This window comes from Macadamia integrifolia, chromosome 10 (assembly GCF_013358625.1).
Source record: "Macadamia integrifolia cultivar HAES 741 chromosome 10, SCU_Mint_v3, whole genome shotgun sequence".
Taxonomy (NCBI): domain Eukaryota; kingdom Viridiplantae; phylum Streptophyta; class Magnoliopsida; order Proteales; family Proteaceae; genus Macadamia; species Macadamia integrifolia.
In genome coordinates, this window is record NC_056566.1 from 28,170,366 (window position 1) to 28,186,731 (window position 16,366).

The 16,366-nt window shown below is 38.3% G+C and overlaps 1 protein-coding gene across 2 annotated transcripts; it reads left to right on the forward strand.

Annotated features, from left to right (window-relative positions):
• Window positions 1-2,327: 2,327 nt before the first annotated feature.
• LOC122091463 (monothiol glutaredoxin-S2-like) lies at window positions 2,328-15,374 on the forward strand. Of its 2 annotated transcripts, none has more exons than XM_042661430.1 (5): window positions 2,328-2,652; window positions 10,972-11,240; window positions 12,242-12,321; window positions 12,434-12,536; window positions 14,869-15,374. In XM_042661430.1, the coding sequence occupies exon 5, from the start codon at window positions 14,880-14,882 to the stop codon at window positions 15,186-15,188; it is 309 nt and encodes a 102-aa protein (XP_042517364.1). In that variant the 5' UTR covers window positions 2,328-2,652; window positions 10,972-11,240; window positions 12,242-12,321; window positions 12,434-12,536; window positions 14,869-14,879; the 3' UTR covers window positions 15,189-15,374. The 2 variants fall into 2 exon arrangements, with proteins under 2 accessions (XP_042517364.1, XP_042517363.1); XM_042661429.1 differs by lacking the exon at window positions 14,869-15,374 and adding an exon at window positions 5,898-7,797 and having other exon boundaries at window positions 12,434-12,791.
• Window positions 15,375-16,366: the final 992 nt, after the last annotated feature.

Sequence of the window (16,366 nt, forward strand, 5' to 3'; positions counted from 1 at the left end):
TTGTCTTACATAGTCTACCCAGCCCCGACGTTTTACCGTCACTCTTCTTCTCTCTCAATATTTCCTGCGAACATTCATTGGAGGGAATCGATGTAATAACGAAGGCAAGTTTAGTTAGGTTTCCCGAGCGTCTCTTCGCTGGAAGTTCACCAGTTTCGAAGATTTCTTGTTTAACAACATAATCCATGGTGATCGACTAGAGATGCCTAGGTTTTTGAGGAACAGAAAAGCATACAAAAATCGATAAGATGAATAAATAATGATTTAGAAAGCTTTGGAGGAGAAAGCTTGGGTTTCAGTTCAAGATTTTCAGTTTTCTCTTCGATTCCTCTGCGTTTCATGTGGCATTAAGGCTTCTATTATCTTTTTTATTTCTTCTATTATCTTTTTTTACTTTCTTTTGGAAACTTTCGGTTGGCGCAGAGAGAGAACTTCCACTATCTTTGTTAAGGCTTTTTGACTTGCTTCTCTATCCTTTAGTGAGATGAAATCTCACCCTCTGATCTCTTCGATCATAAAAAATAAGGATTTTTGCCAGAATTTGGCGGAATTTGCTTTGATCTTGTTAGAGTATTCTGTAGCAGACTTACAATCACTGTTTCTAAGGCCTCTATTATCTTTCTCTGTATTTCTACATTTTCTTTGCTTCAGTTCGCCTCATCATCGTTGGTGTGTCATCCTGGATCTCATATTTTCCTCAAGAATCTTCAATACAAGTGCCCTACATCGATCTCCCCCTCTCCACATATCGAGGTTATTGTTGTTGTTGCTGTTTTTTTTTTTTAGATTGTGGGGTCTTTTATAATCCCATTTCAATTGTGACGATTATTTGACATCGGATAAAAAGCTACTGCCTTCTTATTGAATTGGAGACGGAGAAGGAAAGGGAGAAGAAGAGGAACCGGAATAGGAGTAGGAGTTTGGAGGGTGAGGGAGAAGAGGAGTGGGAGTGGAAGTTGGAGTCGGAGGAGATGGAGAAGAAGAGGATCCGTGGGATTTGGAGACAGAGAAGGAGAGGGAGAAGAAGAGGAACCTATAGAGCGGCAGTTGTGGGCAACTTAGGTAGGACAACAGAAATGAACGAATGAGATCGATTGTGTTTCATCTAAGGGTGTCAACAAACGCTAGCATTCCTAATTCCTAGGTACTATGTTAGCATACCTATCCCTCTCCTATAAAAAAAAATTACTAGATATAATTAGAGTTTGAGATAGATTACATATTCAAATTTATAAAAAAAATTATAATAATTTAATTTATTAATTTTTTTTTTGCCATTCAACTTTCACTGAAAGCAGCCCCAAGGAAATATGAGGTGTCAAACTCTGCTACCCACTTGGGATTAATTAATTTTAATTTTTTTTATTTGCATCCAATCGGATGAAGCTCATAGAAAAATCAACCATAGTGAAATTATAATATTAAAAAAATTTAATAAGCTGCTACATGACAACCAAAGGTAATTCGTAAACCTAAGGGGGTAGCGCAGTTGGTGAGCAACGAACTTGGTACGAGTCATAAACTCGAACGTCCTAAGTTTGACTCCCACTAGGCACACCTTGGATCACTCACACGGGAATGTTAGTGCTCTTCACTGCTTTCAGTGAAAGTTGAATGGTTCTCATTCAACCCTGGTTTGATCCAGTCCATGTGGTTTTGGGGTCAGCATGGGTCTGCGGGATTGGTCAGGCCGAAGGCCTGGATACCTGTTGTTAGCAAAAAAAAAAAAAAAAAACCAAAGGTAATTCGTAGAGAATGCCAATTCCAACTTTCCAAATTGGTGGTTGCACAAAACCGCCAACATGTGTGGCGTTTTCTCATATTCTTATTCTTATATAACTAAGGGGTGTCAATGGGCCGGGCTGGGCTAAGGTCTCTTAACTCAACCCTATCAGGTTTAGCCCAACCTAACCCAACCCAACCCAACCCTGATGAATATTGACTGGGCAGGGTTTAACCCAATCCAGTCCAACCCAATACTATCGGTTACTTGTTGCTTGATCTTCATGCATTGCAGAGGCCAAAGACCAAAATTTTTGTATGTGTAGATTGTGGAAAACGAAAGACTTTTTTCTATAAATACCCATTAATAATTATTAACATATTTATATAATTATAAATAAACATGGTTGGGTTGGGTTGGGTTGGGTTCCCAACCCTGCCTCAGACTTGAAAATCTCAACCGTAACCCACCTTATGGGCTGAAATCTCAGCCCATGACCCATTCGGGCTCAGGCGGGCTTAGGGTTGGTTGGAATTGACAAGGCTTTTTTGACACCCGTATATATAACCATTTTGGCAAAACCGTGACTAGGAAAGAAAAAAAATGCTAGAACCGTGACTAGAAATTACGGAACTTAAAACATGTTCTCGCCTGGGGTTTCATCGTGAATCCAATCTTCTTCCTCCATTGAAGTTGAAGACCGCCCACGACCAGACCTCAACACCGATCACGATCAGACCTCCTCGCTCTCCCCATGGCATCTCTTCTGTTCGGATTTGGAGCTTCAGTTTCGGGTTTTCGTGTACTGGATTCGACCTTACATTTGCCAACCTGATTGGAACATCTATGTATTAATCTTCTCATTCCCTTTGAAGGTTTTCGGATCATTCCCTGTATTCGACCAGTACTTGGGCAATAACAAGTATCAGGTATGATTCTCTACTCTTTGGTTCTATAATTGCCCTAATTTCATTTTTTTGAGCGGATGAATCTGGAATTTTGGGTTAGAACTGAGAAATATTGTGTTTTTTAGAGTTTTTGTTTTGGAACGGATCTGGAAACTGGAATGTTCCTCTATTTGTTAATTTTTTTAATTTCATTGTAGCTTCTGTGTTTTTATGTAGTTTGATTGCAGATCTGAGTGTTTCTTTGGTTTTCCCTAAACGAGTATAAATTTCGTAGCGGATATAAGAGAGAGGCCATTAGGACATGAACCAGAACGATGACTCACTCTTCAGGCAGAGTGAATTATATTTCTCTCAAGATGCCTGCCCTGTATCAGAGGATAATGGCAGACCATATTAACCTCACAATGATTCACAATCTCCCTCTGGGCTCTGATGATGCTTTGTACTGATCAGAACAGATTCTTCCCTCTAGGCACATTACCTTTCCTATTGTGATCAGAGGCTTAAATGTCATTTTCACGCTCTTCTTTTATTTTTTGTTTTTATTTTTTCCTTTGAATCTTGCGGGATAGTTGGTTTTGTAGTGATAATGGAATTGGGTTCATCCCATTATATTTAATTTTATTTGTAGGGAATTGCTCATGTTTTATGCTGTATTGCAGCATTCTCATGAACGGTTCCATTCTCCTTCTGTCCTCCATAGCTGAAGCGCTTGAACAATATAACAAATTTCCTGCTAGGACACCAAGGTTACTTGTATCATTGATGTGGTTCATGTGGAAACCTTGTGCCATAAAATGCAGCATGAATTGATCAATTCAAGCCATGTTCCATTGCCAACTTGGTGACATTCATGCTGTCATTAGAATATGGTCTCGATTGGATATTAGTATTTCAATTAATGTCATTTCTATCACTTGTTTATGTCCATTTGTTAGGACATGGTGGATTATCTTGTACTCAAACTGTCTGTTTGTGTCTCTCTCAAGAAGTCCATCTTATTTTCTAGTGTGTTTACTGCACTCATTTGTCTTATTCGTCTTTTCGAACACAGGTTTTATATACTCATAAGAGTATAAGAATGGTGAAGTTAAAATTAATTTTGTTCAAAGGCATTTCTGTTGAACTGCTTGCATCTGGTTGGTGAAAGAAAAAGAAGCCAGATTTCAAAGAAGAAACAGATTTCACTATTAACCAAGGGGAAATCCTGGGAAAAAAAAAAAAAAAGAAAGATCAGAAAATGAAGATCTCACTTACCTAGCTGAGAAAGGTGTTCACCTGTTCAGTCTCAGCTCACCCTTTGGATGAATTCAAGAGGATAACAATCATGGTTTCCAGAGACCAATAATGGACTTATAGTTCAAAGAGATGGAATTGCCATGGTGCTTGGGATGTTCGAGTGCTGCGGGTTGTCAACTGACAGATTAGATAACCAAACAGTTTTTTAGGACTGATTCTACAGAATCTTTCTCACAGATTTAGGTTAACCAAACAGTTTTCAGGTAGATTTACGTAACAGATTTATGGGTAACCAAACAGTTTTCCGGAAAATCTTAAAAATAAATACGATTCAACAGAAACACTCTCTACGGAATCATTGTCAAATCAGAAATAAAACTCCAACGAATTATGTAACCAAACACATCCTAAAAGTTTTGGACTGAGCCACGAGCCACCATTGGTTGCTGCTCGCAGGTAATCTTTGGCTTTTATCATCTAGGGTTAACTATTTCTGTTTTTCCCTTCCCTTCTTCTGTCCCACGAATTGTTGGTTTTCCTTTTCCATCTATACTTCCCCCACCCCTCGAACTCCCTAAATTTTTTCTTTGCTTTCTTCTGATCTGACTTTTATTTTGATTGTTCACTCCTCTTATGCAAACAGGTGGGATTTTTGTAGTAAGATGCATGGTTATTGATGGGTGTGCTAAATATTTGAATGGATGATGTTATTTGAAAATTTAGGCACTTGAGTTTGTCTATTGCAGAGCTTCTTTCAGAATGTGTTTTTTGCGATCCTCCTGAATATAGAAAAATTTTACAGATAATGCAGTAATTCTAAATTAGATTTTTTTAGTCTTGGATTGGCCTAAATGAACTACTTGTAAGTTGGCTGAAGACAATATGGATTAATTAGATTTGTTTAGTCTTTGGTTGGCCTAATTGAACCACTTGAATTCTGGAGGAATTAGATTTGTTTAATCTTCGAGGGAGATTTTTTTTTTTTCTTCTTTTCATTCAGCATAAGGCTGCTCTAAGGTATTGTTCAGTTTTTGGATTGTTTGTGTTGGTTGAGATGTGTTAAAGCAGCAAAGCAAGCTTATTTCTGTTCTTTGTAAGTACTCTAGCGTATATATAGGTGCTTTTGGATGTGGTTTGCTTGTCCCCGTATCTTTAGGTTTTTTTTGGATGAATAGAATATAACCCCGCTATTGCATATCACTAGCACTGGCCTTTGGAGGGGGTTCTACATGTTTAGGTACTATTTGTATAATGCTTATGAATCAGCAAAGGACTTTAGAGGTCAAATTTAGTGGTGGAGTTCAAATCTGCAAAGTTGTGCAAAAGTGATATGATCAAGAATTTGGAATAGGTGTAAGGTTTGGCATATGCCCATTAAAAAGAAAAGGGTCAAGGGTTGGAAAATTAAAAGTATGGGCTAAAAAAATTTAGAATCATCCTACAACTAGCACACGACCAGTAGTTTGTAATTCATTCTATAGTGTAATCAGCTACATTGACTTTGTATAGGCTTCACCTGGTCAGACATTGTTTTGGACTTCTATTTTAAGTAAGACTCTTGAAGTAAAAAGAGAAAATAATGGAGGAAATATAAATCTCAATTCAAATTAACATTTGTCACTTACTTTGGCCTTAACATTGCTGAGTCTTGTTGGGTAGGCCATAGGTGAAAGCAAACCCCACCCTTTGCAATAGAGAAAAAAGTTAAAGAAAAGTGATAGGAGTGATACATATTAAATTTTTTTAAAAAGTATATATAACAGTATAAGTAACTTAACTTTCATGGTTGGAATACTTAAAAGAAAGACAACTTAAATATAACTAAAAGAAGCAATGTAATGCTAATTTTCTGTTCGTTAATTTGAGTGATGTTGTCATTGCAGGTGTAGAAAATGGATAAAAATCCTATAGACATTGCTTCTATGAGTGTGTCATTACATATTAGTTTGTTATTGTGTGAACTACTACAACTGATTATTTGAAGATCCCATGATGATTATTCTAACCTAGTTTCTTTGTTTGTTCAGCTAAAGGAGAAAGGTGAGGAACCTTTAAGGGTTGAAATGTTCCTATTAACACATACAAAAAAGCGGTCAGTTTTGTGAGATGCTTGGCTTGTTGTCTTGTTTCTCCCCATAATAGAGGATGATTTATACCTGATGACCATCACAAAAAGGGAGATAACAACATGTCTATTTCCCAGAGGAAGATTAACTTGAGAAGACAACGCAACAACCACTACAACGGGGAGAGAGATGCCTCTGCTACATCATGTAGAATGGACTCCATCCCTGTTGGGCTGTCTGCTAAGTGCATGCACGAGGCAACGATCAATGAATGTAGGGTGTTCAATCCATGCCCACATCATCAAACGACGAGGTTGGTGGAGTTGGGACTTATATGTGCATAACCATCTCTTGAATCTCTACGTGAAATGCCACAAGTTGGAGTGGGCGCACCGCTTATTTGACATAATGCCCAACAAGAACACTGTATCTTGGACGGTGCTCGTATCAGGATACGATCAGTGCAAGAGATCCCACACTGCCCTTCACCTTTTCTCACTGATGCTAAAAGACCCGGCTTCTCCTCCCAACCATTTCACTTTTGCTAGTGCCCTCTGTGCATGTGCCAAGCAAGAATGCTTATCCTTGGGAATGCAACTCCACTCCCATGTGTTTCAGAGAGGCTTCCTTGCCCATGTTATGGTCTCCAATGTTCTCATCTCTCTCTACATGGCTTGCAGGCAAGTTGTTAAAGCTGAGGTAGTTTTTCAGGAAATTCTTAAACCTGACCAAGTCTCTTGGAACTCGCTTGTATCCGGTTTATCACAGAACAACCTCTCTCATGTTGCTCTTGACAAGTTCCAGATGATGAGAAAATCAGGTTTGGGAGCAACTTGTTTTTCTCTTTCTGCCGCCATTGCTGCCTGCTTGGACGATGAGGCAGACCTAAAGAGACTCCATGGACTCGCAATTAAGACAAATCTGAATTTGGACAGTTACATAGGTTGTGCTATGATAAGAATGTACTCAAAGTTCAATAGCATGGAAAATGCCATGGAGGTTTTTGCAAGTTTGCGCTTAGAAGACGTCGCCTCTTGGAACTCCTTGATTGAGGGGTATGCAGAATGTGATCAGAAAGAAAAGGGTTTGCAGGTTTTTGCTGCGTTCCTGGAATCTGGACTAGAACCAGATGATATCACCATCACCTCAGTTCTAGGCATCTGTGCCAACCTGGTCATGCTTGACTATGGCAGGCAAATTCACTCGTTAAGCATCAAAACTGGCCTAAAGGGAAGAATCCGAGTAGAGAATTCCATAATCCATATGTACCCCAAATGTGGAAGTATAGAAGATGGTATTAAGTTTTTTAATTTCATGAAACAGAGAAGCCTTGTGTCGTGGACAGCGATGATGGGAGGATTGGCCCAACATGGAAGAGCAGAGGAGGTTATCCAACTTTTCCACGAGATGAATAGAGAAGGGCTGAAGCCTAACAAAGTGACTTACACCTGTGTTCTATCTGCATGCAACCATGCAGGGCTTGTGGATCTTGGGTGGAGCCTATTTGAGTCGATGGAAATCGAGCCTGACATTGACCATTTCATCTGCATCGTGCATATGTTGGTTGGAGGAGGAAGGTTTAAAGAGGTTGAGGAGTTCATCCAAAGATCCTCAGCAGAGCATAGGAATTCACTATGGCTAACTTTTCTAGTTGCATGTAAAAATCGTGGTGAGTGGGTCCAAGGAGCCAGTGTTGCAGATAAGATGATGACAGTTGGTTTACCTAGTGAGCCATTTGTTCTAGTGCTGTTTTCAAACATATTTGCCGCTGCTGGGAGGTGGGATGAGGTTAGCAAGTTGAGGGAAGAGATGCAGATCAAAGGGTTGAAGAAGGAACCTGGTTGCAGTTGGCTTGAAAAAGGTAGAGGCTTGAATTTACACCCAATGAAAATTAGTACTAACTAAGAAAGTGATCTCACCACTGCAACATTACTATTGTAGACTTTTGTTCTTTTATGCTTGACAAATCATCATTAAAAAAAGGGTAATTTATAGTGCCACCCCCTGGAGAATGCCACAATTATAAGACCACCCCCTCTGTTTCATCAAATTATACTCAGACCCTCTGCTGTCAATTACTGTTAAGGAATGCTATGAAATGACGCTTTTGCCCTTATGAGTAAAACACTGATAACTTACCCATATTATCCCAAAAATACCCCTTTTACCATTTTACCATTTTATTCTCCTTATCTCTTTCTCTCTTTCTCTCTCTCTCTCCTTCTCTCCATAGTGCGACCAGGGGTTTAGATGAGTTCCAACCGAGCCGAGTACTGCTAGTTCTGTCCCGGCGAATACTTCTTTCGTCGCCAGTGAGAAGTGCGCTTCCCATCACTGCCATCTTAGGTCGCCGGCGAGAAAAAAAATCCATACTATGTTAGAACTGTATGAGAATTTGCAAAAAAACAATCTAGAAATAATCCAAAACAGCTTAAAAGAAAAAAAAAATAAAAAAAAGAGTAATCTCCCGGCAAATCAATTGGAAAAAACAAACCTACAATCAGCACCGAACATGGGGTTTGTAGGGTTTTATCTACCTGGAAAGCTCCAATTAATCTCATGTTTCTTTGGTTCTTGGGGTGTCTACTGTTACTTTTCTGAGTTTAAAAGGCTATAGAAACATTAAACAAGATGAATCACATGTTCAGGAAGTCAGCTTTGATTGCTTCCTTGGCATCGAAGCAGACTCGTACTGCTTTGATCTCTTTGGGGTCATTTCGTTTTGATCCATATGCAATAGCTTCTGAAACTGTTAAAGACTCTGTATTTAGTGGTGAAATTTGTTCATCTTCGCGTTCTGAGTTTCCGACGAAGTTTGGGCGTTAGAGATTTTCATTTCTCGACTGTTCTGTTGGATTTTAGAGCTTCAATCGCTGCAAGAGCGGAGTATGCAATTGATGATTACTATGATGAGGAGAGGTCTTCGGAGAAGAAGGTCAGTGGAGAGAATGAGGAAGGGCCGACGAAGGCCAACCACGTACAGTTGAAAGAGAAAGTGATTCCTCCTTTGTCAAAGGATTTGCTAACTTACCAACCAACTCAAAGATTCAATGAGGCCGTCTCCGAGGAGGAATCCAGTAAGAAGATCCAGGTAGAAACGGGAGCCAATCTGGTGCCAATCTTCTAATGATGATTCCATGGATTGCATCTTCAAGTCTCCGCATTCCCAAAACCTCAACTTCGTTCTCGGAATCGAGATCGACCTCGATTAGCTACGCTTTCTCAGAATGATTTGATCTATTCCTATCTTTTAGAAAGCGTGACGATAGTGCGAAAGATGGGCTTTTAATTGAGAGAAATTGAGGAGAAGAGGAGAGTCGAATTAGGGATTGGGAGAGGGATCGAGCCATGGAAGAGCAGCGGTGGAATCCCGAAAAATGAGAGAGAGATGGAGAGGATTCTAGACTTTTGGTATTTTTGGATATGAAGGAGAGGCTGGAGCTAACAATAGCAGTTGTCGCCTACAGAGAAGAAACGTTGTGGTCGTCGCGAGGTCCTACCAGTCATCATCCATCGCCGATGCCGCCGGCGCTGCAACGATTGCCGTTGGTCTAAATCCCACGATTTGGGATAACGGTAAATTAGGTCTTGGAATGGGTTAACTTAATATAAGGGTATTTTAGGTACTTCATATTTAATAAGGGTATTTTCATATTTAAAATAAAATATAATTGCTGACATCATCATATAAGGTATATTCCTTAGCAGTGACTGACGGTAGGGGGTCTGAGCATAATTTGGTGAAATAGAGGGGGTGATCTTATAATTGTGGCGTTCTTCAGGGGGTGGCGCTGTAAATTACCCTTAAAAAAATGTAATATCGCGTGCCTTGGCCAGTATCTAAAATAACCAAGTGCATAAGTCCTAGGTTAATGGTGTATGTCAAAAACTACTGCTAATGGCTTATGTGATAGTAATTGGATGAACAGGTACCAGTGTTCATAGCTGAAATAGTGCCCAAAGATCTTCAAGGAGGCTTGATATCAATAATATGGTTGAGAGACCTTGTCACAATTTTTTATGATATCAATGAAAATTACTTTGCACTAATTTTGCAGCTAGGTTAATGGTGTATGTCAAAAACCACCGCCAATGGCTTATGTGATAGTAATTGGATGGACAGATACCAATGTTCATAGCTGAAATAGCGCCCAAAGATATTCAATGAGGCTTGATATCAATAATATGGTTGAGAGACATTGTCACAATTTTTGATGATATCAATGAAAATTACTTTGCATGAATGTTGCAGCTAGATGAAGCAATGTGCTTTCTCCATTTTCATTTTAGTGTGAATATTTTGCAGTTAGCTGAAGCAACTGACGTTTGTGATGAAATTGTGTGTTTAATGAGAGGATTCAAAGAAACAAATGTATTCCTCCTTAATGTTGAAGAGGGTTTTCTAGTGCAATTTTTTAAGTCTGATTGGTATGACAAACTAATTAGGAAATGTTCTTAAAAGCTTTTACTTCTTGGTCTTGTTTTCAGCTCCCTGCTTTCTGGTAATGCTGGATTTTGGACTGTATCTCCCTTTGGTTCTTCTAAGTTTTAATTGGATTGCTCTTAGTGTTTGGCCATTAGCCTTTTGGAACATTTAAACTAAAAAAATATTTGAATTTCTCTAGATTTGGAGTCTCTTCACTTGAACTCAATCATCCGTGATGGTTCTTTACTAGGCTTTTAGATCTTGTAACCCACAACCTGCCTCTGTATCTTTTGCCATATGTTCTCTCCATAGAAAGTCCTATAAATAGCCTGTCTTCTTATAGCAACTCTGAGAAATCCTAGGGCTTGTGCTTTCTCCAATTCTGCCAGTCAGTATTGCTCCCAAGAAAGTTTTGGAACTCATAATGGTAATTTTCACTGCTATGAAGCTTTTGACTGCTTCACGATTCATCATTGATAAGTTCTACTGTGCTGAAATAGTTAGAACCCGAGATTTTCAGCTCTAATTTAACTAACTTTATTTTACTTATGCTCAATTTTTCTCTTTCCCCTTGAACTGATCAATAAATTCATCCAAATCCCCCTGCAGAATACTTCTCGGTGCCTGAAGATGAAAGTACTGCTCAAGCATCATAAGTTGAGATCTTCACAGAATCTGGGAGTAGTGCAGTTCCAAGTACAATGGTTGGGTTTGACATTTCTGCTGTTGGGCATAAGAGTGAGATGGTAAATCTACAAGTTCCACCTACTTAAGCCACTACAAAATGAAAATTAGCAAATGATGGTGGCCCTGCAACATCAAGAACTGTTGCTTCTGCTTGACAATCTGCTACCATATATCTATGGTCCAGTCTAAAGGTATATTGGCTAATCATTTGAAATATTATGATTTTTTTGTTTTTGTAAGATTCGAAATATTCTGATCATATGATCATATCATGATATAGTGTGAGTTCTTAAGCTTCTGTGTACAGTTATATCTGCTGTGTGTACTGGATGTCATTTAGTGTTCTGTAGCTCCCGGGGTCCAAATGTCAAAAGTGACCATATGAGTTGATAAAATGGTAAAGATGCTGTCTATATTGGAATTGGACCTTTATATGAATTGGGTCCGTCTACAATTTTACTGATGTTTGTATTAGATTTTATAAACAAATAAGCAGTCTAGAAAAGGATTCATTGCTTCAGCAATTGCATTAGTCTGGAGCAGTGACTTTCTTCTCCCCTCACTCCAGTTGGCCTGCTATGTAGGGGGGAAAAATAACCATTTGTTGACATCTTCCATCTGTAATGCTCACTCCCCCCCCCCCCCCCTCTCACACCCAAAGAGCCTGCACCCATACTACTGTCTTGTTGTGTCACATTTATTATGTCCTTAAGCTATTTGATGCAGCCACAGAATTTATCAATGAGTACGGGCATTTTCAGTCTTTCCAGCACAAACTCTTAACAAGGCATCTCCCCTCCCTAATTATGTAAGGTGCGTTGAGCTGGGACCTTTAGAATGATGGTTGCAGCAACTTTCACATGTCAGCAAAATTTCCATTGTTTAATATGATGGATATGTGGGCCATCCATTCACTGAACAGATTATCCCTTTGTCATCTTGGGGATGTTTTCCCTGTTTCCATGCCAATCTTTACTTTGGCAAACCTACCTCCTCCTCCTCCCCAAATGCCTCTTATATGTAATAAGATAGAATTTTCTCTTTGAATGCTTGCTAAAATGTGGTCTATAATTGAATTGTTTGTGATGTTACTTCTAGTCCTAAACCAAACTCTCCCTTGCTCTATTTAGAGACCAGATTTATACATTTCGTTCCTAAGAGTTTTTGTTCTTTTCTATTATCCTTCCATCAGGTTTGCGAGGCACAAAATGAACAGTTGCAGTGGCCCCTACTTTGAGGTCTAACAAGAAAGTCTCCAGCCTTGTGGACGAGGTATATCGTCTCATTTATTTCTCTATGGGCTAATGGAATGTTATGCTGAAAATTTGTGCATCTTACATGTAATGCTTTGCAAGTATTAAGGTTGACTACTCTGTTTTATCAGGGGAAATCTGCCAAAGAGTTGTACGAGGATGAGGAAGATGAAGCTGTAAATGCTTATCAGTTGTTAGAAAGGAAGCAACAAAATGAAATTAAGCTGTGTTCAGGTGTAGTCCCCTCTTTTTGTCTCCCTAACTGCTGCCCTGTTGATGCTTCCTCACACAGTCCCTCTTCTGGATAGAGAACTCTTGCCCAAGAAAAATGTTTGTTGTTCATTTTTGTTTACTTGCTAATGATGAAATGATCAATAGCACCTAAACATTATCCAATCAAATCACAATCATTTCTATGAATTCAGACTAGAGGTGTAAATAGGTAATTGAAATTCGAAATGGAATCCAGCTACGACATTTTTATGCAGATATGGTTAATTTGGTTATTATTACGTGAAAGCTAATTTGATTGGTTCTAAGATCAGTGGTTTGTGTGGATTCAGATTGACTGTTTATTTGTTGGATAGTTATCCATGTAACTATGGAAGGTGATGTTTAAAAAAATTGTGACAAATTTGAGTCATCCATTTTTACATTTTTTTTCTTTCTAAGTTGTGTTTCAGTTAAATTTAGGAAAAGTGTCCAAGAAAGGCTAGAGTACTAGTACATATCATGGATGCAAGAGATGCGTTTGATTACAAAAGGGGGGAATTTGATTGAATTGGATCTTGAATTTGACATGTCTAATCTAGACTCTGTCCTCTCTATCCAATGGCCACAATGGACATATCAATTGGTACTAGTGATTGGCTAATCTAACTAGAGGAGAGACATTGATTCGTAATTTCTTATGAATCCCTGATATAAACAAATGGGCATTTTGGGGTTCATCTTTACTTTATTAAACCATGTGTGTTATGGTTGAAACTGTTAAGGGCATCACAAGATTTCTTACAAATATGGAAGAAACAACTGAAAGAAAATAAATAAAGAAGAGGATAAAGCAATGGGCTCCTTTGGTTTCTCAAAACCACCCAAATGATTTCCTCTTGCTTTGTGGATGACTATGGGACATCTTAAGAAGTGACTAGTACCTTACATTAAGCATTAAGAAGCTTATTGTGTTAACAAAGAAGAAAATCATTATAAAAGAAGTCTAAGCACTTTTTACCAAAGATGGAAAGCATTAGAAAAGAATTCTAAACACTTTTATCAAAAAGGACCCCATTATAAAAGAATACTAAACACTTTTTACCAAAAAGAAAACCATTATTTAGGTGTGAACATGAATATATACAGTAGATGTACAAGTAAAAAGTGTATACCCAATGCATGAGGCTCCCACATGTGTGAGGATCCTAGGGGGGGAGGAAAACTATGCATCCTTTACCTCGAGAATGTCGAGAGGTTGTTTCGACCGCTTGACCACCAGGTCGTAACATTTATGCCTTATTGTTGGACCAAGCATGCCCCTTAATAGATTACAAGTATTTTAACCATTTCACACAATTTACCTTCTTTTTTTTTTCTTTTTCAATGCAATCAATCACATGGGTTGTTTTTGGCATTAAAATGGGGTATGGAAATGCTTCCTACCATGGGGGGTTCTAAATACATTATATCTTAATTTTATATAATTACATGTATAGACACAAGTACCCCAAATTGAGTTTTCCTCTTTCCATAAATTTAACTAATTACCATTCAGGGTTTCCATGGACCAAAGCACAACATATTTTTCGGAAGCTGTTCTCTCTCTCTCTCTCTCTCTCTCTCTCTCTCTCCAAGCTTCCACTTCTCATTTCTGGACCTTCTGGCCTCCCCTTTCATTTTCTTACTTTTGGCTTGCCCTTTCTTCATTGGATGCGAATCTTTTTGTCCTTACTAATTGGATAACCCAATCCTCTCCTCCACATCAGCAGACACTCCCAAGATAGGTATAAGAAATATCTGTAAACCCTTCACAAATAGATAGTAATTAAAAAAAAAAGGCAATTTAGTTAATGTAAATTTAAAAAAGGTGAGGGTGTTTTTGTCATTTAAAAGATATATATATATATATATATATATATATGTGTGTGTGTGTGTGTGTGCAGTCCTCACATAAGCATGTATAGATCTTAATTTGCCAAGTTTGCAACTTGTGATTCCTTCTGTAGGAGAGAGACGTATAGAAGTCATTATCAAAGTAATGATGTTATGATCAAAGCTCCTTTACAAGAATCCACTGAATTAAATATGTATAAAAGAACATTCTTTCCATTATGGGCTATGGAAGGTGGAGAAGGACAAAGAAAATAAAATTTTAAAATAATTCTAAAAAGCAAAGTGAAAAAGGTTTCTTGTATAAGCAATAAAGAAGAAATATACCCTGACCACCTTATATAAATATGTCTCATTGGAGCTAAGGTTTCTCATAGCAAAAACCAAGGTTAGTTTTAAAGTTCCTTCGTGACTTCTCTTCCTTGCACTCTTGCTTCTTATTTCAATTGTTCTTTCTTTTTAGAGTTTGTAACAATGGAGAGACTCTCTATGTTGTCCAAACAAAAGCCAGTGGTGATCTTCAGCAAGAGCTCTTGCTGCATGAGCCACACTGTCAAGACTCTCATCTGCAACTATGGAGCCAGCCCTTTGGTCTATGAGCTTGATGAGGACCCGAAAGGACGGGAATTGGAGAGAGCACTCATGAGGTTAGGGTGTAACCCAGTGGTTCCGGTTGTGTTCATAGCCGGAAAATTGGTTGGTGGAGCAAATGAGATCATGGAGTGTCAGATGAATGGTACTCTTAAAGATACGCTTATTCGAGCTAATGCAATATGGGTTTAAAACCCTAATACGTGGCTCTAAAACCTTGTTACAGTGATTTTTGCTTCGAAAGTATAGCATGTATCAGGCCTCTTCCATATATAGAGAGCTAATAGTATTCCTAATAGAGCCTCTTTTAATTAGTAGGCCTATGTTTGAATGTAACCTCTTGTTATACAACTTATAATAAAGTTGAAATTTTCATAATTCTTCTTTAATATTATATATTTTACGGCTACTTCTTATGTTTCAGATCATATTTGAACTGTGTGATGATTGAAACTGGTAAAGTTTATATTTGGAATAGCATCCTTTCTAATAGTTGAGTTTTATGTACCCATATTCCCATTAATCATGAGCACTTTAAATGTACATATAAAGTATTTCGGGGAAGATACTAAAACCCTATAGTGGTTTGTGAACCCTAAGATGGAGTGGTGAATTCCACCACTTGGTGAATGGAAACTTTGTCCATAATATTATCTACGGAATGGGAATCTTTTTTTCTTGTTACATGAATCAAATGTTTCATTTCATCCAGGAAAGCCATCTCTTTCTCAACAAAGCATTCCGTTAGGAACATATATATTTGATAATACTGATAACTCTCAGATCGAGTAATAGAACGGTAAGATCCATTAGATAATGGCTATTGGTTCTAAAACATCTCTGGTGATGAATGAACAACTCGAAGTGCTTTTCTGGCGATATTCTTGATGAACCAATGCTTATAAATAGACGTAGGAGGATTTGTTTGGGAAGTAAAAGGCCTCTCTGACATCTCTTTATTTGCAAAGAATTCTGATATTGAACTTCTTGAGAGAGTAGTCTCACATTTGTTATCTGTGTCTTCTCACATACTTATGAGTCCCTCTACCCAATGGTTCTAGTTTTTGCTTTGGAAATTTACATGATATCATAACAGGTTTTCTCTAGTCCTGGTGTAGTGTTTGCAAAGCTGACTTCATTCATTTGTGCACATGTACACAATTCCTTCATGCCTATACATGAGGGGGAATCTTGGGAGAATAATCCCACATTGATTACCTCTGAGACCTTCTCAAGCCACAGTGAAAGAGGAATTCCTTCACTAATGGTCATCCTTGTGCTTGGATGGTGCTAACAAGGAACAATGAAGGGCATTTTGGATAGACCGTGGATTTGTCAATGCATGTATCCTTTGTTGTGGGTGAAGAAAA

Bases quoted from the DNA above. Each gene is read 5' to 3' on its own strand.
- LOC122091463 (XM_042661429.1), top strand. From the start codon at position 6,126: ATGCCTCTGCTACATCATGTAGAATGGACTCCATCCCTGTTGGGCTGT. The intron at 7,798-10,971 runs GTAGAGGCTTGA...ATCCCCCTGCAG, and splicing joins TTGCAGTTGGCTTGAAAAAG to AATACTTCTCGGTGCCTGAA.